The sequence below is a fragment of the Homarus americanus genome, unplaced genomic scaffold (assembly GCF_018991925.1).
Source record: "Homarus americanus isolate GMGI-L3 unplaced genomic scaffold, GMGI_Hamer_2.0 scaffold48016, whole genome shotgun sequence".
NCBI lineage: Eukaryota > Metazoa > Arthropoda > Malacostraca > Decapoda > Nephropidae > Homarus > Homarus americanus.
The window spans coordinates 2,587,973-2,613,781 of record NW_024755055.1 but is presented as its reverse complement, the minus strand read 5'-3'; the positions used below and the strand labels follow the sequence as shown (position 1 = coordinate 2,613,781).

Here is a 25,809-nt window from a genome sequence, read left to right as displayed (position 1 = left end):
TAGAGATAATGAAAGAGAGATAGAGATAATGAACAAGAAATAGAGATAATGAACGAGAGATAGAGAGATAATGAAAGAGAGATAGAGATAATGAACGAGAGATAGAGAGATAATGAACGAGCGATAGAGATAATGAAAGAGAGATAGAGATAATGAACAAGAAATAGAGATAATGATCGAGAGATAGAGAGATAATGAACGAGAGGTAGAGAGATAATGAACGAGCGATAGAGATAATGAAAGAGAGATAGAGATAATGAAAGAGAGATAGAGATAATGAACAAGAAATAGAGAGAGATAATGAACGAGCGATAGAGATAATTAACGAGAAGTAGAGAGTGATAGAGATAACGATACAATGAACGAGAGATAGAGATAGAGAACGAGAGAGAGATGGAAATAATGAAGAGAAGATCAAGCGATAGGGTAATAGAGATAATAAAGAAGAAATAGAGAGAGATAATGAACGAGAGAAGGAAGAGAGAGGTGGAAGAACTATCGTTAAAGATGAGAGACGGGGAGTTATGAGAGAGAGAGAGAGAGAGAGAGAGAGAGAGAGAGAGAGAGATGGTGTGGTGTAGGGTGTGTGGTGCGTATGGTGCGGTGTGGTGTGGTGTGGTGGTAGGTGGGCAGGGCAGGGCAGGTCGCTCACAGGTACGCCACCTAATATCGACCTGTGGCCCTTCACTACACCGCCCACAGCCGCCCTTCTCCCCACCACACTGTCCTGCGCCGCCCACAGCTGCCAACCATACTGTCCCGCGCCGCCCACAGCTGCCAACCATACTGTCCCGCGCCGCCCACAGCTGCCAGCCACACTGTCCCGCGCCGCCCACAGCTGCCAGCCACACTGTCCCGCGCCTCCCACAGCTGTCAGCCACACCGTCCCGCGCCGCCCACAGCTGCCAGCCATATGTCCCGCCTCCCACAGCCGTGTCCCGCGCCTCCCACAGCTGTCAGCCACACTGTCCTGCGCCGCCCACAGCTGCCAGCCACACTGTCCCGCGCCGCCCACAGCTGCCAGCCACACTGTCCTGCGCCGCCCACAGCCGCCAGCCACACCGTCCCGCGCACAGCCGCCATCCACACCGTCCTGCGCCGCCCACAGCCGCCAGCCACACCGTCCTGCGCCGCCCACAGCTGCCAGCCACATTGTCCCGCGCCGCCCACAGCTGCCAGCCACACCGTCCTGCGCCGCCCACAGCTGTCAGCCACACTGTATCGCGCCGCCCTCCTCTCCGCCACACTGTCCCGTGCCGCCCACAGCCGCCCTCCTCCCCGCCACACTGTCCTACGCCGCCCTCCTCCGCCACACTCCTACGCCGCCCACAGCCGCCCTTATCCCCGCCACACTGTCCGACGCCACCCACAGCCGCCTCCTCTCCGCCATACTGTTCCGGGCCGCCCACAGTCACTCGCCACACTGTCCTGTTTAGGTTAGGTTAGGTTAGGTTAGGTCATACCAACGTAGCATTAAGGTGATTGAAAGACGTGGAATAACACCAAATTAATTTATTCAACAAGAATTATACATATGGGATAATATTGTATTAACACACACACACACACACACACACACACACACAGTGAATGGATCAACCTCATCATCCCCCCCCCAGGGATGAGTGTAGGACAAAATACCCTCAGACAAATACTCCCTCGGACAAAACCCCACTGGACAAATCTCAGTTAAAGAGCTAAGTAGGACAATATTCCCCCATTTCTCTTACTAATGTTTAAGGTTAGGTTAGGTTAAATGTGGGCGATGATGTGGGGGTGTGGGCAGTGTGGGCGGTGATGTGGGCGGTGGTGTAATACAAGCAAAGAGATATATAATAATTATACTAATAATAATAATAACAACAATAATAATAATAACCAAAATAAGACATAATAAAGTGCTAAACCAACATAAAATAACAGACCATCTTTTATATATTCAACCTAATAAAATATTCGATACGCCATTAAAATATAACTCCGTCGACCCAGGCGTTAAAGGTGCGTCCGGCGTTGAGTGTGGGCGTGCATCCGGCGTTGAGTGTGGGCGTGCTTCCGGCGTTGAGTGTGGGCGTGCATCCGGCGTTGAGTGTGGGCGTGCTTCCGGCGTTGAGTGTGGGCGTGCGTCCGGCGTTGAGTGTGGGCGTGCTTCCGGGGTTGAGTGTAGGCGGTGATAAGATATGTTGGCTTTTGGGGTTGGAGGGTGGGTGGCCAGCTGGGTGTACGGGCGGCCGGGTGGTAGTGTGGGCGGCCGGGTGGTAGTGTGGGCGGCCGGGTGGTTAGATGGAAGTCTCCGGCTTTTACTCTAGAAACAATAACAATAATAATAAAAACAACAACATCAACAGTAATAATAATAATAATAATGATGATAATACTAATACTAATACTAATAATAATAATAATAACACTAATTATTACTATTTTACCAAGTGTGGTGTGTCATGATATAGTGTAGTATGGTATAGATGATGTGGTATGGTGTGGTAGTGTAGTGTGGTAGAACTCACCTGCCATACGAGAGACGGCAGCAGCTTGGTGGCTAAGTGAGGTCAGGTCAACGGATCACAATTCCCCAGCACGGTGACCTGGTGAGGTGTGGCGTGGTTTGACCTCCCTATTAGCGGCCAAGATGAGGTGGTAGTAGAATTCAGCGGCCACACCTACAGCAGCCACACTAATTCGTTCATTATGTCCGTGTATAGTTGCCAGATCCCTTTTTCCAGTGATGGTGGGGATGAATCTATACACGTTGTTCGTCATGTTAAGGTAATACTTGGTATCCGTGTTGGCCATGAGAACCGCTGCGTCAGAAGAACACTACGTCAGGTACACACATATATACAGCATGCAAATGTATGTGTTTGTTTTAGGTCATAGAGATTACTGTACATGCTATTATAAAGGGTATAGGGCCTTAACAATAGGGTGTGTATGTGTGTTTTGGGTACACACACACACACACATTCACAAATCAATAATAAAACACAAGGTCATTCCATAAACTACAATATAACAAGAAATCGAGGCAAAATGGCAGGCTGTTTTAATAAACTGTAGAAGAAATGAAAATAATATTAGTCATTAGTCATAGGTAGGCATAGGTAAGTAGGCATAAGATAGGTAGATGGTTAGGTATTGGTAGGTAGGTAGATAGGTACTCAGGCAGTAGAAGGTCCTAGAATAGAAGAGATTCATGCGAGTTAGTCACCAGCGGGAGGACCCCCCCACCCACACACACACACAGAGGGCGAGGACCACACAGACGCCCTACTCCTGGTGATGTTGAGGAGGACCAGCAGCATCCCCCGCCCATACCATCACCCTGTGGTATATACGGGTAGCCTGACGCAGATTGGTCACCGAGAGACGTTCATCACTGCCGTGGATGCCAGGTATGTCCTTCTTGGTGAGGTGGATCGGGTAGTGGCGGTAGATGCAGGAGGTCAAGTTAAGGTAATGGAGGGAGTCAGTGTTGGCCATCATCACCGCTGTAGAGGGGGAACAACTTGCCTCTTTCAGTCACCATCTTCACAACCTGGGTCATTATACTTAAAGGTTCGCATGTATGAGAGAGAGAGAGAGAGAATACCAAACAGCTTGTTTTAAAGTCCTAAGTAACATACAGTGTGGCATCAGAAATACACCGAGACTCTACCTTCACTAGAATACGTTCACCTAACCCCTTGAGTACGATAACTTAACTTCACAAGCATAAGCTAACCCCTTGAGTACCTAATCTAATCATTAATGACACAATACAGTCCTAATTGGCCCCAACCAATTATAATACTGACCTAATAGGCCCCGATACCAAGTGTTTAATGATAAGATTAGGTCGGGGCCCACTAGGACTGGACCCAAGTGAGCCCCTGGGTCCTGGAAACATACTTGGAGCCCTGGACATGTATCTTGGGAGCTCTGGAGACGTACCTAGGGCTCTGGACATGCACCTTGGGGCCCTAGAGACGTACCTGGGGCCCTGGAAACGTACCCGGGGCCATGAAGATTTATTACCTGGGGCGCTGGACATGCACCTTGGGGCCCTGGAAACGTACCCAGAGCCATGGAGATTTATTACCTGGGGCCCTGGACATGCGCCTTGGGACCCTGGCGACATACCTGGAGCAACAACAGCGCCCGGGAAGTGATGGTGTATAGCGGAGGTGAGGAGGCGCCACCCTGGTACATCCGGGCCGTAGGGGGAGACTGGGTAAGCGGCCATCTGTTGCTTCACTGTCAGCTGTAAACCATAGTAATACTCAACACGGTGCCATAATATATGTTACGTTTTTTTTTTTTTTGGCGAAATCAGTTAGTTTGCACAATTACCGGCATGCATATTGATAACTTAAATCACACAGGAAAAAGGGAAACTGTGGGGTCAAGGGTCACAGAGGGAACAACTGACCTTCACTGTGGGGTCAAGGGTCACAGAGGGAACTACTGACCTTCACTGTGGGGTCAAAGGTCACAGAGGGAACTATTGACCTTCACTGAGAGGTCACAGGGAACTGCTCTAGGGTCAAGGGTCACAGAGGGAACAACTGACCTTCACTGTGGGGTCAAGGGTCACAGAGGGAACAACTGACCTTCACTGTGGGGTCAAGGGTCACAAAAGGAACTACTGACCTTCACTGTGGGGTCATTGATGGCCGCAAGGTCGTGCTGGATGACGTCTTCGACAGACTGGGCAGGATGGACGCGATGGTTGATGATGGCGCTGGCCGAGGAGGGCACTACGTTCTCCTGTCAACCAGTCAACAGTTTAATTTGATCTATTTCACCAGTCACCACACAGTTTAATCTGATATATTTCACCAGTCACCACAGTTTAATTTTATATATTTCACCAGTCACCACACAGTTTAATCTGATATATTTCACCAGTCACCACACAGTTTAATTTGATCTATTTCACCAGTCACCACACAGTTTAATCTGATATATTTCACCAGTCACCACACAGTTTAATCTGATATATTTCACCAGTCACCACAGTTTAATTTTATATATTTCACCAGTCACCACACAGTTTAATCTGATATATTTCACCAGTCACCTCAGTTTAATTTTATATATTTCACCAGTCACCACACAGTTTAATCTGATATATTTCACCAGTCACCACACAGTTTAATCTGATCTATTTCGCCAGTCACCACACAGTTTAATCTGATATATTTCACCAGTCACCACAGTTTAATTTTATATATTTCACCAGTCACCACACAGTTTAATCTGATATATTTCACCAGTCACCACACAGTTTAATCTGATATATTTCACCAGTCATCACAGTTTAATCTGATATATTTCACCAGTCACCACACAGTTTAATCTATTTCGCCAGTCACCACACAGTTTAATCTGATATATTTCACCAGTCACCACAGTTTAATTTGATCTATTTCACCAGTCACCACACAGTTTAATCTGATATATTTCACCAGTCACCACACAGTTTAATCTGATATATTTCACCAGTCACCACACAGTTTAATTTTATCTATTTCACCAGTCACCACACAGTTTAATCTGATATATTTCACCAGTCACCACACAGTTTAATCTGATATATTTCACCAGTCACCACACAGTTTAATTTGATCTATTTCACCAGTCACCACACAGTTTAATTTGATCTATTTCACCAGTCACCACACAGTTTAATCTGATATATTTCACCAGTCACCACACAGTTTAATTTTATATATTTCACCAGTCACCACACAGTTTAATCTGATATATTTCACCAGTCACCACACAGTTTAATTTGATCTATTTCGCCAGTCACCACACAGTTTAATCTGATCTATTTCACCAGTCACACCACAGTTTAATTTGATCATTTCACCAGTCAACAGTCACCACAGTTTAATCTGATATTTATCACCGCACAGTTCTGATATATTTCACCAGTCAACACACAGTTTAATCTGATATATTTCACCAGTCACACACAGTTTAATTTGATCTATTTCACCAGTCACCACACAGTTTAATCTGATATATTTCACCAGTCACCACAGTTTAAGTTTATATATTTCACCAGTCACCACACAGTTTAATTTGATCATTTCACCAGTCAACAGTCACCACAGTTTAATCTGATATATTTCACCAGTCACCACACAGTTTAATCTGATATATTTCACCAGTCAACACACAGTTTAATCTGATCTATTTCACCAGTCACCACACAGTTTAATCTGATATATTTCACCAGTCACCACAGTTTAATTTGATCTATTTCACCAGTCACCACACAGTTTAATCTGATATATTTCACCAGTCACCACACAGTTTAATCTGATATATTTCACCAGTCACCACACAGTTTAATTTGATCATTTCACCAGTCAACAGTCACCACAGTTTAATCTGATATATTTCACCAGTCACCATACAGTTTAATCTGATATATTTCACCAGTCACCATACAGTTTAATCTGATATATTTCACCAGTCACCATACAGTTTAATCTGATATATTTCACCAGTCACCACACAGTTTAATCTGATATATTTCACCAGTCACCAGTTTAATAGATGTTTGGGAGGTCAGTCTGTTCATTTGTTATTTTGTTATGACTTATTGTGTTCACCTCAAGAATCTCCACCCCAGCTTAATTGACCTATAGATTAACCTAACTTAACCTAATCTAATCTAACTTAATCTAATCTAATCCTGATGGTCCCCCTGTCCTAATGGCCCCTTGTCTGAGTCATATTGGTGGCACGGACATCACCACTACGAACATCATTACAACGGACATCACTACTACGAACATCACTACAACGGACCAGTACTTTACCTTGACGCCAGCACGGACGATAGTGATGGAGGTGGTAGTCCGCAGCAGGGCGTTTGACTCACGTGACCTCGACATGACCATTTCCAACAGAGGTGTAAACAGCCATAGATTTGAGTAGAAAAGTTTGTAGGGCCATGATGCCTGTAATAGTATCATTGATTATTATATTATTTATCTTATTTCTTTCCCTTTCTTCTTCTTTCTGTGTCATTCTTTCTTTCCATCTCTTTCTCATCACATATGACCACAACATTAGGTCTTCAGGTAACAGGTTAGGTTAGGTTACAGGTGTGTTATGTACTGACCTTTGTGGCTAAGTAGGTGAAAGTGTCACCCTCAGGGCCCTTTCCAAACAGTGAGGGCTGAGGGTTAAGGGCTAAGTTATTGAGGGCTGCAACTAGACGAGAGACAGCCGGATCTTGTGGTGGCATAGATGAGTGACCTCCTTCACCCTCTACTTGTAATTGTAAGGTCATGTAGCCCTTCTCTGTCACGCTGATTCTGTAGTAGTAGTAGTAGTAGTAGTAGTAGTAGTAGTAGTAGTAGTAGTAGTAGTAGTATAATTAACGTAGGTACTTTTGTATTGGTGTATTTAATATTAAGGTAATAAAATGGTGGCTAAGGTGTGGCTATAAGGGGAGGATGGATGCCACAAAGTAGTAGTAGTAGTAGTAGTAGTAGTAGTAGTAGTAGTAGTAGTAGTAACTCACAATGCAGTAGGAACAGTAAACCCAGGCATAAGACCAGATATCACAGGTGTTCCTTCGTCAAGCAGGAAGTCTAAGGTGACGCCCCTCTCCTGTAGTACCTGGGAGATGTGACCTGCACCGTCAGCCCCTCGGACCTGTAACACAACCACTGTCAGCACCTCGGACCTGTAACACAACCACACCGTCAGCACCTCGGACCTGTAACACAACCACACCGTCAGCACACACACACACCTGAACATATTAAAAAGAAGAGGTGGAGGGAAAGAAGGAAGGAAGAAAGGATGGAGAGAAGGATTGAAGAATGGAGAAAGGGAAGGAAGGAAGGAAGGAAGGATGGATGGAAAAAAGGAAGGAAGGATGGAGAGAAGGAAGGAAGGAAGGAGAGAAGGAAGGAAGGACTCACCTCTTCATCATGACCAAAGGCAACGTAGAAGGAACGGGTTGGCTGGAAGTCCGTCTTGGCCAGGTAGTTGAGCGCCATGATGATGCCCTGTAATGGTGGTGGTGTTAGTTCTGGCCACCATACTACCATACCCTGCCATACACTACCATACTACCATACCCTGCCATACACTACCATACTACCATACCCTGCCATACACTACCATACTACCATACCCTGCCATACACTACCATACTACCATACCCTGCCATACACTACCATACTACCATACCCTGCCATACCCTGCCATACATTACCATACACTGCCATACCCTGCCATACATTACCATACCCTGCCATACACTACCATACACTGCCATACTACCATACTATCATACACCACCATACTACCATACCCTGCCATACATACACTGCCATACATTACCATACACTGCCATACTACCATACTATCATACACTACCATACCTTGCCATACACTGCCATACCTGCCATACATTACCATACACTACCATACCCTACCATACCACCATGCATACACTGCCATACATTACCATACTGCCCTGCCATACACTACCATACCCTGCCATACACTACCATACTACTGCCATACCCTGCCATACATTACCATACACTGCCGCACCATACATTTACCATACACTACCATACCCTACCATACACTGCCCATGCCCTGCCATACCATACCCCATACTACCATACCCTGCCATACACCATACCCTATACACATACACCCATACATTACCATACACTGCCATACACTGCCATACATTACCATACACTACCATACCCTGCATACATTACCATACTACCATACCCTGCCATACACTACCATACTACCATACCCTGCCATACACTACCATACCCTGCCATACACTACCATACCCTGCCATACATTACCATACACTGCCATACACTGCCATACATTACCATACATTACCCATACCCATACACTACCATACCCTGCCACCATACCCACACCCATACCTGCCATACACTACCACTACCCTGCCATACACCATACCCATACACCATACCCTGCCATACCCTGCCACCATACACCCATACACTGCCCATACCCTGCCATACCACCATGCCATACCCTACCATACATTACCATGCCACCCTGCCATACCCTACCATACACTACCATACACTGCCATACCCTGCCATACATTATCATACACTACCATACCCTGCCATACACTACCATACACTGCCATACTACCATACTATCAGACACCACCATACTACCATACCCTGCCATACACTACCATACACTGCCATACAGTACCATACAGTACCATACACTACCACCTACACCACACACCACCACACACACACACACACACACACACACCACAACACACACTACCACACCACCACACCATACTCACCATAACTCCAATTTTATTATCAATAGCTCCTCTACCCCAGATGTAGTCTTCCCCAGTTACAGTGTCGGGTAAAATAAGACCAGCCCAGGGGTCATGGGTCCACTGGGTGGGGTCAGCAGGTACCACGTCCATATGACCCATCAACAGGTAAGGCTGCAGCTCAGGTGTACTTCCCTAAGTATAAACACAGGTGAGTTAATTTATTTGAGGGATTTAGGATTACCTGAAGATTAACACCCTCCTCCCCCTCCTCAAAGCTTATTTTACCTGGAGATTGACACCCCTTCCTCCTCCTCCCTTCTCAGCTTATTTTACCTGGAGATTGACACCTTCCTCCCTCCCTCCCTTCTCAAAGCTTATTTTACCTGGAGATTGACACCTTCCTTCCTCCCTCCCTCCCTTCTCAAGCTTATTTTACCTGGAGATTGACACCCCTTCCTCCTCCCTCCCCTTCTCCTTATTTTACCTGAATTGACACCTTCCTTCCTCCCTCCCTCCTTCTCACTTATTTTACCTGGAGATTGACACCTTCCTTCCTCCCTCCTCCCTTCTCAAAGCTTATTTTACCTGAGATTGACACCTTCCTTCCTCCCTCCTCCCTTCTCAAGCTTATTTTACCTGGAGATTGACACCCCTTCCTTCCTCCCTCCTCCCTTCTCAAGCTTATTTTACCTGGAGATTGACACCTTCCTTCCTCCCCCTCCTCCTTCTCAAGCTTATTTTACCTGGAGATTGACACCCTTCCTTCCTCCCTCCCCTCCTTCTCAAGCTTATTTTCCTGAAGATTGACACCCTTCCTCCTCCCTCCCTTCTCAAAGCTTATTTTACCTGATTGACACCTCCCTCCCTCCTTCTCAAAGCTTATTTTACCTGGAGATTGACACCTTCCTCCCTCCTCCCTTCTCAAAGCTTATTTTACCTGGAGATTGACACCCCTTCCTCCCTCCCTCCTTCTCAAGCTTATTTTACCTGGAGATTGACACCCTTTCCTCCTCCCTCCCTTCTCAAAGCTTATTTTACCTGGAGATTGACACCCCTTCCTCCCTCCCCAAGCTTATTTACCTGAATTAACCTTCCTCCCTCCCTCCCTTTTCAAAGCTTATTTTACCTGAAGATTGACACCTTCCTCCCTCCCTCCCTTCTCAAAGCATTTTACCTGGAGATTGACACCCCTTCCTTCCTCCCTCCCTCCCTTCTCAAAGCTTATTTTACCTGGAGATTGACACCCCTTCCTTCCTCCCTCCCTTCTCAAAGCTTATTTTACCTGGAGATTGACACCCCTTCCTCCCTCCCTCCCTTCTCAAAGCTTATTTTACCTGGAGATTGACACCCCTTCCTCCCTCCCTCCCTTCTCAAAGCTTATTTTACCTGGAGATTGACACCCCTTCCTCCCTCCCAAAGCTTATTTTACCTGGAGATTAACACCTTCCTCCCTCCCTCCCTTCTCAAAGCTTATTTTACCTGGAGATTGACACCCTTCCTCCCTCCTCCCTTCTCAAAGCTTATTTTACCTGAAGATTGACACCCTTTCCTCCCTCCCTTCTCAAAGCTTATTTTACCTGAAGATTGACACCCTTTCCTCCTCCCTCCCTTCTCAAAGCTTATTTTACCTGGAGATTAACACCCCTTCCTCCTCCCTCCTTCTCAAAGCTTATTTTACCTGGAGTTGACACCCCTCCTCCCTTCTCAAGCTTATTTTACCTGAAGATTGACACCTTCCTCCCTCCCTCCATTCTCAAAGCTTATTTTACCTGGAGATTGACACCCCTTCCTTCCTCCCTCCCTCCCTTCTCAAAGCTTATTTTACCTGGAGATTGGCACCCCTTCCTCCCTCCCTCCTTCTCAAAGCTTATTTTACCTGGAGATTGACACCCTTCCTCCCTCCCTCCCTTCTCAAAGCTTATTTTACCTGAAGATTGACACCTTCCTCCCTCCCTCCCTTCTCAAGCTTATTTTACCTGGAGATTGACACCCTTCCTCCTCCCTCCCTTCTCAAAGCTTATTTTACCTGGAGATTGACACCTCTCTCCCTCCTTCTCAAAGCTTATTTTACCTGAAGATTGACACCCCTTTGTAGTGATGGGTTGTCAGACCACAGCTTACATCTCAGAAACAGTCCAGACTTGACCCGACATTAGGGGGTCAAGTGTAGGGTAACTCTTCTTGGCTGACCAAGGGTTATAAATCCAGAATATACAACTTGTAGTCTCTCTGAAAAAGTCCAGACCTGACCCTACATTAGCGAGGGCAAATGTAAGGGCCTTCGCCGCCCCGATCAGCTCAACCCTGACCTCGCCTCCCAATATATAGGACGTCCTAGTCCTCCCTCCCACCAGAAGCAGAGAGAGTGTGTCTTGTAAGGAGGAAGGGCCAGCTACTACCACCAGGCCCGTCGAGGAGTCAGAGGACCGGGCAGTCGCCTCGGTCAGGACGAACTTCCCTCCGGCGCCCAGCTAAGCAGTCCCCATAGAGACAGGACCACCTGCTAGGCCTCCCCTAGGTCACGTGAGTTTTTTGTCAGAGCTTTCCGTGGGATGAGTTACTTCGTTGGTGTATTCATTTCATGTTCGTGTCCGAGAATCAGAGTGTCTAGTAACGTAATATGATGACCTAGTAACGTAAACATAATGTCCTAGTAACTTCAATAGAAGGTGTTATTAATGTGTCCATGTCATGTTCGTAATTAATAAAGAGTTGTAACGAAGCGGTGTTTGAGAAGTCGCCCTTAAGACGTAATAGATGTGTATTGACATATAAGATAAGATAAGTGTAAATAACTATCACGGCCACGCTACCAAAGTCTTTCTCTCTTATACTATCAATATTCTACCTATATGTAATCTTCTTCTTGTGAGACTTGTCTCATTACACCTTCCTCCCTCCCTCCCTTCTCAAAGCTTATTTTACCTGGAGATTGACACCCCTTCCTCCCTCCTCCTTCTCAAAGCTTATTTTACCTGCAGATTGACACCCCTTCCTCCCTCCCTCCTTCTCAAAGCTTATTTTACCTGGAGATTGACACCCCTTCCTCCCTCCCTCCCTTCTCAAAGCTTATTTTACCTGGAGATTGACACCCCTTCCTCCCTCCCTCCCTTCTCAAAGCTTATTTTACCTGCAGATTGACACCTTCCTCCCCCTCCCTCCTTCTCCAAAGCTTATTTTACCTGGAGATTGACACCCTTCCTCCCTCCCTCCCTTCTCAAAGCTATTTTACCTGCAGATTGACACCCCTTCCTCCCTCCCTCCTTCCAAAGCTTATTTTACCTGGAGATTGACACCCCTTCCTCCCTCCCTCCTTCCCAAAGCTTATTTTACCTGGAGATTGACACCTTCCTCCCTCCCTCCTTCTCAAAGCTTATTTTACCTGGAGATTGACACCCTTCCTCCCTCCCTCCCTTCTCAAAGCTTATTTTACCTGGAGATTGACACCCCTTCCTCCCTCCCTCCCTTCTCAAAGCTTATTTTACCTGGAGATTGACCCCTTCCTCCCTCCCTCCCTTCTCAAAGCTTATTTTACCTGGAGATTGACACCCCTTCCTCCCTCCCTCCTTCTCAAAGCTTATTTTACAATTGACACCTTCCTCCTCCCTCCTCCCCGGCTTATTCGGAAGATATAAAGAAGAAGAAGAAGATATAGAAAAGGAAGAAGAAGGAAGAAGAAGAAGAAGAAGAAGAGAAGGAAGAAGAAGAAGAAGAAGAAAGAAGAAGAAGAAGGAGAAGGAAGAAGAAGAAAGAAGAAGGAAGAAGAAGAAGAAGAAGAAGAAGAAGAAGAAGGAGAAGAAGGAAGAAGAAGAAGAAGAAGAAGAAGAAGAAGAAGAAGAAGAAGGAAGAAGGAAGAAGAAGAAGGCAGAGGAGGCAATATTACTTACAGTTACCGTGAAGAGAAGGCTGTATGTGTTGATAACTTCAGTCTCTATGTAACTGCAATTAAACACGTGTGGGAAACCTGCAACACAACACCAACACATTAGTAGTAGTGGTGGTAGTAGTGTGGGAAACCTGCAACACAACGCAACACATTAGTAGTAGTGGTGGTAGTTGTGGTAGTAGTGTATGAAACCTGCAACACAACGCAACACATTAGTAGAGGGTGGTAGTAATAGTAGTGGTGGTAGTGGTAGTAGTGGTAGTAGTAGTAGTAGTGGTAGTTGTGGTAGTAGTAGTGGTGGTAGTAGTGGTAGCCTCACCACCACCAAAGGTCACGCTGAATAATTTTGTATTATGGTGTTTGAACTTTTAATGTTTGTACAGTACGTGAGGAGGCGCTGTACAGTGCACACCCCCCCCTACACACACACACACCACCCGGTGTCCCCATGACCACGTGAGGTCCTTTATATCAACACCAGAGGACGAGTTACTACACCACGTGAACACCACACCACCCGGTGTCTCCATGACCATTTGAGGTCCTTCATATCAACACCCGAGAACGAGGTACTACACCACGTGAATACCACACCACCTGGTGTGTCAATGACCAGCCCAGGCCCGTGCCATCAACTGCAAACTATAATAATTTGTATGTTCAATTCATGTTCCGTCTTCTTTCAGTAATGAAAGCTTTTGTAAAACGACCCACCTACCCCCATGTCTTTGTATGTAATAAGTCATTTTTGTTCAATGTTTATTTTCAGCTTTCGGGCTGCAGAACATTTTCAATAAACCGTTAATTATTATTATTATTATTACACACACACACGATGTGGAGTAATCGTCTCCTAGATGAGGGAGTTGATTTGGTACCTTTTCATGTTTGTCTTAAGACTAACCTTATACCTTTTCAGTTGCCCGCCAGCGTTAAGTTTCCTGTTCGTTAGGTGACTGTAAAGTAGCTGCTTTGGCAGTCTACTGTCGTCCATGCGGGTAACATGGCCAGTCCAACGTAGCTGTTCATGAGTAATGGTAGCCTCGATGCTCCTCCAGTTGGTGTCAGCGAGAATACTGGCATTTGTTCTCTTGTCTTCCCAGCGAACTCGGAGGATGGAACGTAGGCTGCGTTGGATGGTGGAGATGTGTCTGAACCTGGGGCAGGTTGAAAGAGAATCTGAGTCTTACGTACATTCACCTCAAGGCCGAAGTGCGCATACACATCTGTGTAGGTGTTTAGGATCTCCTGTAGGTCGTGTTCAGTGTGAGCAACAAGGGTGAGGTCGTCTGCAAACTGAAGTTCAGTAATGGAAGCATGCCGACACCTTTGTTCTTGCTTGGAGTCGTCTTATGTTGAAAAGACACCCCTTCACCCGGTACTCGATGTCCACCCTGCCTGCTAAATTGGCACTGGCACGAGTAAGGAAGGCAGCCAAGAAAATGGAAAAGAGAGTTGGTGTCAGTACACACCCTTGTTTAACCCGTGTTTGGATGGGTAGGAACTCAGACTGGGTGCTGTTGTGCAGGTCACTGCCGTTCATGTCATCGTGGAGTTGCCTCACAATGGCGATGAATTTTGGTGGGCAGCCAAAACGGCTGAGGGTCCACCAGAGGGCTTCCCTGTTGACGGTCGAAGGCCTTGTTAGGACGATGAAAGCCACGTACAGGTCACGACGCTGTTCTCTGCACTTTTCCTGTATCTGCCGGGCAGCAAAGATCATGTCAGTGGTGCCACCTGATGATCTAAAACCACATTGAGATTCTGGGAGGAAGTCTGTATAGGAGGACTCGGGCGATAATCTTGCCAGCTACGGAGAACAGCGAGATTCCACGGTAGTTGCCACAGTCTGACCGATCTCCCTTGTTCTTATATATATTAACAATGGAAGCATCTTTAAGAGCTTAGGGGATTTCCTCCTTTTCCCATATATTGTCCAGGAGAGAGTGGAGACGGCTGGTAAGCAGAGGTCTTCCTACTTTATACACCACGGCTGGGATTCCATCAGGCCCTGAGGCTTTGTTATTTTTCATCTGTTCGATGGCAGTAACTACCTCATCTATGTTTCGGTCGAGCAATGAATGACTCATAAAATGTTTGAATGGAATTGGAAAATTTGAGCATCTTGTGCTGGTCTGCAGATTTTTGTATTTCACATGCTTTATTTTTAAGCCAGTCATTCTATAGAACGGTTCCCGCTGGGCTGCCGCTTTCTTCTTACGGAAGGTATCAGCTTTGGTCGGAGACTGAGGGTTGTTCTGCCAGTAAGTAAAAGCAGCACGTTTATCATCGATGAGTACTTTGATTGCCAAGTCATTTTCACAACCAGTCCTGGTGCATTCTTTTGATCTGGCCGAGGGTCTCTCTGCTGGTTTTGTCATAACAGCTTGGAGAGTATCCCATTCGCACTGGGATTCGTTGTTTGCTGTTGGGTTGTTTATAAGCCCAGGTTCGAGCTGCTCTCTGACATGTGCTACTGCTGGGTCCTCCAGACGCTTAGTATTAAAACCTCTGAGGCTTACCGTCGTTTTGGGGCACGTGAAGTGAGAGCTTGGCTCTGACAAGTCGATGATCAGTGTCACAGTGGTCTGAGCCACGAGTAACGGGTATGAGGACATCTCGGCATCTCTTTCTCTGACAATGATGTAGTCAATGAGATACCAGTGTTTGGATCGTGGGTGTTGTCACGAACCCTTGAACTTGTCGGCCTGCCGAAACAGTATTGGCGATGGTGAGGTTGTGAGCAGCACACTTGCTGAGAAGGAGTAGGCCGTTGGCATTACACTTGCCTCGTCCATTTCTCCCTATGGTTCCCTGCCAAATGCTAGCATCTCTGCCAACTCTGGAATTGAAGTCGCCAAGGAGCACAACCTTGTCTTCTCTGGGGATAGAGGTTAGCACTCTGTCAAGGTCGGTGTAAAAGGCCTCCTTAATGCCATCCTCTGCATCCAGTGTTGGGGCATATGCACCGATGAAAAAGGCATGACGCGAGTGATTCAGTGGAACTAGAAGCGTCACGAGGCACTCGTTGATCCCAATAGGCATTTCAGTTAGCCTGTGTCGGATGCGTTGGCGAATGGCAAAGCCAACTCCATAAATGCGGTTTCTCTCCACAGCAGGCTTACCCTCCCAGAAGAAGGTATTGCCAGACCCCCGTTCTGTGAGCTGGCCCTCATCTGGCGACTCACTGATGGCTGCTATGTCGATGTTATACCTAGCCAGCTCTTTTGCCACAAGGGCAGTTCTTCTTTCAGGACGCTCATTTGTGCCAGTGTATCCAGAAGGGTCCTGACATTCTATGCAGCGACCATAAGAAGTTGTATGGTTTGTTTTTGTTTGGATCTGTGATTTTGACTGTGTTGACCCATAAGGATGACCTTACTGGGTGCTGCCCAGTCAGTTGGGTTTTAGGCAGGCTATGTTTAGGGCACCTTTTCTGCCCCCTCCTGGGGTATAGAGTGGTTCTCGAAAGGCTGCTCAGTCGCACAGACGGACCGGATTGCACTGCTGCCTAAATCCCAGTGCATAAACGACCATCTTATCTGTGCCCGTGGTAGAGTTGTGACTAGAGACTCCCGGCGGTCATCTTGCCTGTCCCCGTCGCCATAGGACTTTGGGGGTATAGGGTTTATGATGATGATGAGAGGTATGATGAACTGGGTGATGGCTGCAGGTGAGTTGAGTTTATATGGTGAGGCAGGGCAGGCTGCAACCACACATCTTGGCTCTCCTTGATCCAGTGGTGCAAGTGTTGCAACGACTGGGGAGAGGGGGAGTTGCAATGGACTGCCGATAGCCCAGTTTGTTGGGTTTCGCCTTAGCCTGTCCATCAGGCATTGCCTTCATCCGCCGGTGTAGTTGTCGGGTTTCCACGGCGGTCACCACTTCCGCCTATACCGCCGTTGGGTGTTGTTGGATCTCTGTTAGCATGTCTGCCTGATGCGGGGCTCCACTGCAGATTTTTCGTTTGGGGTTTACTCCCGTAGCCTTATACCTACCAAGGTTAATCCGCAAGGGAGCAGGGCGATGGCTGGTAGGCGCCAGAACGTGTCCACATGCTAGTGGGTTTATGCGCAGTCCCTCTGGGGCCCACTGCTACTCCAAAATCTCCTGCTGGTCTAGCCTAGGCCCATAAGGCACCCAGTTACCGTGTGTTGTCACGAGGAGGCACAGCAGGAGTCTTGATGGCGAAGAGGCTGTGTACTGGTAGGGGAAGACATATGCAAGTCCCTGTTCGCCACGAGGGCTAGCCAGCAGCGACAGCTGAAAGCGAGAGGGAGTGTAGTGCTTGCACCTTAACACTAACATAGTGCTGCCACACTAGACGCATTTCACCACCCTGTGTGCGACACACACACACACACACATACATACAGATACTTACTCTCCCGAAGGAACTCATGGAAGCGAAGTAGTTGGTGTGTGTCATACATGCCAACATCTGTGGACACTGTGGGTATGCTGAGCGCTGTGTCATGAGCTGTGGTAGTGTGGCCAAGTAGGACTCCGGCAGCTCCTCCTTCACTCCTGTGGCCATTCCCCAATCTTGGTAGTCGGGTTCCTGGCCACACACATAGATAGATAGATAGTTAGACAGATAGATATTTACACACACACACACTCACACACACTAATTAAATTATTTGAACAAAATATAATCGAAGGTCAAATGGGCCCCAGAACTAAAGGGCCCCAGACCCAATAGGCTCAGTCCTAATAGGCCCCAGATGATTTAGAGGCAATAATGAACAAGGTTGGAGAGAGAGAGAGAGGGGACAAATTGGGAAAGGGAGAGAGGGCGCAGAAGATTAGGGAAGGAGGAAGGAGAGGGAAAACGAAGATAAAGCTCAGAAAGGGAGAGGGAGGGAGAGAGACGATAAGGAAGGGAAAAGAGCAGAAGGGAGAGGGAAGGGAGAGGGTGAGGGCTGGAAGAGAGGGAAGGGAAATGAGGGAACGGGACGATGGATAAGAAACAACGGTGAGAGTGAGAGAGAAGTGAGGGAAGGTGGAAGGAAGAGTTGATCTACCACACCAGTCTACCACACCACAGTCTACCACACCATAGTCTACCACACCATAGTCTACCACACCAGTCTACCACACCAGTCTACCACACCATAGTCTACCACACCAGTCTACCACACCAGTTCACCACACCACAGTCTACCACACCATAGTCTACCACACCATAGTCTACCACACCAGTCTACCACACCATAGTCTACCACACCAAGTTCTACCACACCATAGTCTACCACACTAGTCCACACACACCATAGTCTACCACACCATAGTCTACCACACCACAGTCCACCACACCATAGTCTACCACACCATAGTCTACCACACCAGTCTACCACACCACAGTCCACCACATAGTCTACCACACCATAGTCTACCACACCCATGTCTACCACACCAGTCTACCACACCATAGTCTACCACACCAGTCTACCACACCATAGTCTACCACACCATAATCCACCACACCAGTCTACCACACCACAGTCCACCACACCATAGTCTACCACACCATAGTCTACCACACCATAGTCTACCACACCAGTCTACCACACCATAGTCTACCACACCAGTCTACCACACCATAGTCTACACACCAGTCTACCACACCATAGTCACCACACCAGTCTACCACAACATAGTCTACCACACCATAGTCTACCACACCAATCTACCACACCAGTCTACCACACTACTACCACAACATAGTCACCACCACCAGTCTACCACAATTTAACACGTCTACCACACTACTCTACCACACCATAGTCGACCACACCACAGTCTACCACACCATAGTCCACTCCACCAGTCTACCACACCACAGTCCACCACACCATAGTCTACCACACCATTCTACCACACCATAGTACACACCACAGTCTACCACACCATAGTCTACCACACACCAGTCTACCACACCATAGTCCACCACACCAGTCTACCACACCATAGTCTACCACACCATAGTCTACCACACACCATAGTCTAACCACACCAGTCTACCACACCATAGTCTACCACACTCAGTCTACCACACCATAGTCGACCACACCAGTCTACACACCATAGTCCCACACCAGTCTACCACCACAGTCTACCACACCATAGTCTACCACACCAGTCTACCACACCATAGTCTACCACACCATAGTCTACCACACCATAGTCTCACACCAGTCTACCACACCATAGTTCACCACACCAGTCTACCACACCATAGTCTACCACACCATAGTTTCACACCACAGTCTACCACAACATAGTCTACCACACCACAGTCTACCGCACCAGTCTACCACACCATAGTCTACCACACCATAGTCTACCGCACCAGTCTACCAAACCATAGTCTACCACACCAGTCTACCACACCATAGTCTACCACACCATAGTCTACCACACACCAGTCTACCACACCATAGTCTACCACACCATAGTCTACCACACCATAGTCTACCGCACCAGTCTACCACACCACAGTCTACCACAACATAGTCTACAACACCACAGTCTACCACACCATAGTCTACCACACCATAATCTACCACACCAGTCTACCACACCACTCTACCACACCATAATCTACCACACCAGTCTACCACACCAGTCTACCACACCATAGTCTACCACACCAGTCTACCACACTACTCTACCACACCACTTTACCACACCATAGTCTACCACACCAGTCTACCACACTCACTCTCTACCACACCATAATCTACCACACCAGTACCACACACAGTCTACCACACCACAGTCTACCACACCAGTCTACCACACTACTCTACCACACCACTTTACCACAGCATAGTCTACCACACCAGTCTACCACACTACTCTACCACACCACTTATTACACCATAGTCGACCACACCATAGTCGACCACACCACAGTCTACCACACCACAGTCTACCACACACCACAGTCTACCACACACCAGTCGACCACACCACAGTCTACCACACCATAGTCGACCACACCACAGTCTACACACCACAGTCTACCACCACAGTCTACCACACCATAGTCGACCACACCACAGTCTACCACACCATAGTCTATCACACCACAGTCTACCACACCAGTCGACCACACCAGTCTACCACACCATAGTCTACCACACCATAGTCTATCACACCACAGTCCACCACACCAGTCGACCACACCAGTCTACCACACCATAGTCGACCACACCACAGTCTACCACACCATAGTCGACCACACCACAGTCTACCACACCATAGTCTATCACACCACAGTCTACCACACCAGTCGACCACACCAGTCTACCACACCATAGTCTACCACACCAGTCTACCACACCAGTCTACCACACCATAGTCTACCACAACACTAGCACACCATAGTCTACCACACCAGTCTACCACACCGTAGTCTACCACACCATAGTCTACCACAACACTAGCACACCATAGTCTACCACACCAGTCTACCACACCATAGTCTACCACAACACTAGCACACCATAGTCTACCACAACACTAGCACACCATAGTCTACCACACCAGTCTACCACACCGTAGTCTACCACACCACTACCACACCAGTCTACCACACCACTCTACCACACCATAGTCTACCACACCAGTCTACCACACTACCACTTTCACTGCTGTTGTTGTAGTCCATACCTCAAGGGTGGCAGCTCTGATGATTGCTACAAGGAGAAGTATGCCAATCACGCCCCCAAGTACGCCCACCACTGCGCCCACCGCGCCACACAAACGCCTGCACTTCACCATGGTCCTTCTACTCCTGACGTGGTTAGAGTGTCAGTGAGGCGTGTGGCTGACGGCTGACAGGAGCTGATGACGGTGTGGGTGTGTCACGCTAATCTGAGGAACGATATTATTATAATGGCTGGTTTAAAGACAGTTCTAATGGGCTCCAGTTTAGATAAATATCGGCTTATTATTAGCGTTACTCCTGGAACTGTGAAGTTTTCTGATATTTTTATAGATACGTTTTCTATGGTGTTAAGACCAAGACCACATCGCACATCCCGGCATTGGTCGAAATAGCCTACCCATGTCCAACAGTCCTCTCTATAGTTAAGGAAGTTTTGAAGGCTTCTATATGCTCACCTTAGATGTAAACAATATTAAACAAACACTTGTCGTTGTGTGATGCTTCGTGATTAATTTACTTTATCCTCTCCACTAATCGGTCTGTTCGCCACTACTGTAGGGCGGTCGGTCACAACTCACATCTCAGTTAATCTATTGCGCACTGTTGGCAAGTACTGGGCATATACACTGGTGTTAAAAGAGCTCACACTCGGTGCCGTCTCAACACTGGCAGGTTGTTCCAAGAATTTACAATTCTCGCTCTCAAAAAGTTTGCTTTGACAATTTTTTGAATCTGTGGCTTCTTCACTCTTAAGCAGTAACTAGTGAGGCGGGCATCTGCAGGCCCCGGGCTGAATAATGTCCTCCGAGGTGCTTATAGATTAATTCACGGCCATGTCTTCCCCACGTTTGTTGCAAGACAGCGATAGTGTAGACACATATATAAACATATTAAATAGATAGACAAGGCTGGTGGTATACCAACAGTGGTAAAGAGTAATAAATGACTTCACCAAAGTTACCCAAAATAGCTATTTAAAGCTTATTTTTACTTTCATCTCAATATAAAATGTTAGTTTTTTTTAGATTGTCTCCGAGGGAGCTAGTTTATTGGGCACCCTCTTACATCCTGTGCAAGGTGAAGTTAAATAAATAACATGTTGGTGTATTTAATCTTTTCCACTCCAGCCAACCCAACAACTGCGCTCAGGGGTACGTTAAGTTTGATATCAGTGAAGATAAAACATTGTATACAGTTCATACATAGTGCATCTTCCCGACAAATACACAATATATATATATTATACTTTAATATTAATAACTTGAGGGACATAACTACTTAAAGACTCTACTTACATAGATAACAAAATAAAGCTCAACTCACACTTATGGTGGCTGAGATTACCGAGACGTCGAGGGAGGCCACACCAAGCTAAGGTCTTTGGTCACTGATCAGAAACATGTGACAACAGCTGCTGTAGACTGCAACGAGGGTGACGTCTCTACTCCAATACGTTATCACAGAGATTTAAAAGAAAATGAAATTGTTGATATATGTCTATTATGTATGGGTGTATACAGTTATAAATGCGTATACACCTTGCACACGCTTATATTTTTCCCCTAAAACACGTATTCTGAAGGATTAATAAATGTAATAGGAGGTATTAGGGATAAGTGTGTGTTTAAACATATACTTACGTATATATGGTAGGCTATACGAATAAGTAGTAAATATATTTAAATATATAAGTAAAGTCACATATATTTGGGATTATAAAAGCCGATCAGTGGCGAAGAGGATAAAGTAAAAAAAAAGTAAATATTAACTTAAATTAGGCAGGGTTGCGCCAGTGTTTATATAATTACATATATATGGTAATGTGTACGTATAAATGGTACTTATATTTAACTATAATTATTAAATCACTTTTATTTGGGAGTATAATGGAGTGTAAGGTGCGTATTATTCGATAAAATAAGGTGATATTGCGCTTGGCGTCTTTATGTATACTACTATGTATATACGGTAGTGTGTAGGCATATATAGTACCTATATTTAACTATACTTATGAAAACTCTTTTATTTTGGAGTATTAGCCAGTGGGAGGGTATAATATGAGGTAAAATAAGGTAATATTGCGCTTGGCGAGTGTCATGGTGGCCACTCTACCGCTGTGTTGCTCTAGCAGAAAACATTTCGAAGATGCGTCAAGTGAAGTATGGCTGCGCCCATTCTTAAGTGGAAGCGGGTCACTAATACGACGGGTCCACAGCCCAGACCTCGCCATGGCCATCGTGCTGTGGCCATTAAGGACCTGATGGTTGTGTTTGGTGGAGGCAACGAAGGAATAGTCGATGAATTACACGTATATAACACAGGTAAGTGGCCCTATACTGTAGCTGTGTATCTAGGCTTATTTCTCACATTTACACTTGTATTACTCACATGAACTAGTGCTTGGAGGATTAATACGTCTGTAGAGGAACTGTGAGTCGTAGTATTAGAGTACTGGACGAGACGAGTGACCAGGAAAGACTATAACTGTGAATCTGAGCTTGTTTGTTTTGAAAGTTTCCAAGATGGCCGCCCCCTGTAGACTGAGGCTGAAGTGGTCTTTCTTTACATTTTATTTGAATCTCTCTGTTTCTAATGGACTAACAACTATCCTATGTTATAAGGAAATTTATGTTCTTGATATTAACATCGATGACATTATAGTGCGATAGTTTATAAGGGAATTATTAGACATATTAATAGGTTGCTCCCGGGCTATCTAACATGGCGTCTAGTCTTTGACGTTCATCTGTTTATGTTGTATATCCGGGCTCTTCCCTCCTGTTATTCTCAATTTTCTACCTTTATCCACTTATTTATACCTCGCATTACTCATATATAGAACAAATAACAAATATACTTGCATATTATGTGTATAGTAGTGGCTGTTATTTATATATATGAGTCTTTAATGGGAAATATTAGGATGGTGAGGGGAGGTTGGGAGTCGAGAAGAACAGCTGCTGTGAGGCTTAGGGAGGGAGGAGGAGAAGTCAGAGGAAGAGCTTCAGAGGGGAGGAGGTGCGGGAAGGTGGAACAGCCGCATCTATTTTTCTCCATGGTGGGGAGGTGAACACAACAGCCCTTTGTCACCTCCGAGGCCACACACGCCTGCCAACCCTTCTCTCTCTCTCTCTCTCTCAGAGTGAAAAGGACTTGGGGTTCATATAAACATCGGAATAGATTTAAAGGACTTGGAAGTCAACATAAACATTGGGGGTCCGCCCCCCCCCCCCCATTTTTTTATAAAAAATCCAATACTTTCTTTAATTCAGTATTGTACTCAAGCGTTTTTGGGGTAGTGACAAGTAATTACATTTGACCACAGAATATCTCTTAATATCAAGTGCACATGTCCTCAAAATGCCCATGTTATTGGTCAGATTAAAAGGGAATTATGGGGGCTACAGCTACCCCCAAAAAAAAAAATAAAATAAATAAAACCCAGCTGGTGGGCCCTGTGCTCGCCATGTACCCTTACCCACACCTTGGACCCCCGTTTGATGTTCCTGTATCCGCCCCTGCTTGGAGGTAATCATAAACACTGGGGTTGCGATTTAATATAGGTAAATGCAAAGTTCTGAGACAAGGGAATGGAACAGCTTAACCTTTTGACGACGATAATCTAACCCTTGAGGACTCGAAGGGTTTAGTGACAAATTAGATATAGAGAAATCCGGTTGTGAGAAAGATGGAGTAATGATAAGTCGGGTGCAGAAATCTTGGACCACAATGCATAATAAACTAAACATCGGGTGTGAGAGAGAGTACTGTACCTTTGACTACCTGCGAGGTCACATCAGTATCCGGATGGGGTAGATAGATTAGCGGAAGGGTAGTCAATCTCGAGGTGAAATAAGCTTGGTTATCTAATCTCTAGACACCCGGGGTGTCTAATCTTCAGGTGATTGGAAGTTGGTTGTCTTAAATGAAGCGGAAATGTTACATATGAACTAATTTAAACCAATTTAAGGTACTGTACTATCAACTACTCAAGTCCGCTCCCCCCCTGAACTACGAACCCCCGATATTCAGACTTAGAATTCCGAAGCATTTATGGTTAGAATAATGTGTCAGTCTACTGCTTCTGGTTCATCAGTCTGAATAATATAGCATCTTAGTAACAGGACAAGCGATGTAATCTTAAAACTAGATCGCTTATGTGCGGCCACACTTAGATTATGTTAAGTGTGTGGGTGGGGGTGTGTGAGGCGGTGGGTGGGTAGGTAGTACAAAATAGAGTGGCAGAGGAGGCAAAGCTCATATCATTTTACGAATGGAGATCAGACAGCAAGACAACACCTCACACATCTCGGAAAATAAAATCACTAAACCGATCAGTTGTCTACCGTTTAGTGTGTGTGTGTGTGTGAAGGTCAGTGTATTGTGTAAGCTCAATATTGCGAGTCAAACTGGTCTTAGTACGCACTGTGCAGTATAGTGTATGGTATTATTTTGGTCTTTTATTGTTGATTTAAAGACCCGCCTCATTCCCTCCACCCTCATATTTTGTTTTTAATTAATATTTGTCATTCGTTTATAGTGACGTAAAAAGACATGGGCGGGGATTTTTGTCGCTAAAAAGAAAGTGTTTTTGTTCTTCAAGGTCAATGTTTACTGTAGGAAATTTTCATCGGGATAATATTATGCACGAGGGAGTATTTGCGAGTTGAAAATGGAATAAGTATTTCTGTATCGTTATTTATTATTTCAGTGTTGTGGATTATCGGTCATGTTGGTGATAAGTGTTGAACATTATTAATCAGAATAAATGTTTGGTACATTGTGTCGTACAGTACGAGAGAAAAATCACCGTTTTTTTTTTCTTAAAGTTTTCAGCCATTCACAATCCTTCGCCATCGCAATAAACTTGATTTTTTTTATGTATCAAACAACCTTGGCGTCTATATCCGGAAAAGG

At 45.9% G+C, this 25,809-nt stretch overlaps 2 protein-coding genes across 8 annotated transcripts in view; one reads left to right on the top strand and one right to left on the bottom strand.

Moving 5' to 3' along the window:
• Nucleotides 1-1,497: 1,497 nt before the first annotated feature.
• On the bottom strand, nt 1,498-23,426 carry LOC121856241 (N-fatty-acyl-amino acid synthase/hydrolase PM20D1-like). Of its 6 annotated transcripts, none has more exons than XR_006086934.1 (14): nt 23,281-23,419; nt 22,188-22,333; nt 20,895-21,098; nt 17,599-17,775; nt 13,216-13,292; nt 9,347-9,520; nt 7,935-8,021; nt 7,529-7,662; nt 7,124-7,319; nt 6,819-6,959; nt 4,633-4,749; nt 4,123-4,243; nt 2,511-2,804; nt 1,498-2,305 (listed from the first exon to the last, which is right to left on the bottom strand). XR_006086934.1 is itself a non-coding variant. In XM_042351616.1 (13 exons), the coding sequence occupies exons 4-13, from the start codon at nt 17,645-17,647 to the stop codon at nt 3,271-3,273; spliced, it is 1,317 nt and encodes a 438-aa protein (XP_042207550.1). In that variant the 5' UTR covers nt 17,648-17,775; nt 20,895-21,098; nt 22,216-22,333; nt 23,281-23,423; the 3' UTR covers nt 2,624-3,270. The 6 variants fall into 6 exon arrangements, 1 of the variants encoding a protein (XP_042207550.1); XR_006086935.1 differs by having other exon boundaries at nt 22,216-22,333; XR_006086938.1 differs by having other exon boundaries at nt 20,895-21,093; nt 22,216-22,333.
• Nucleotides 22,926-25,809, top strand: part of LOC121856240 (host cell factor 2-like) — a 28,289-nt gene continuing 25,405 nt past the window's right edge. Inside the window, exon 1 of one of the 2 annotated variants that reach the window (XM_042351612.1) lies at nt 22,926-23,213. In XM_042351612.1, the coding sequence (XP_042207546.1) occupies nt 23,054-23,213 (160 nt within the window). In that variant the 5' untranslated portion in view covers nt 22,926-23,053. The remainder of the gene's footprint in view (nt 23,214-25,809) is intronic. The other variant, XM_042351611.1, reaches the window with a different exon arrangement.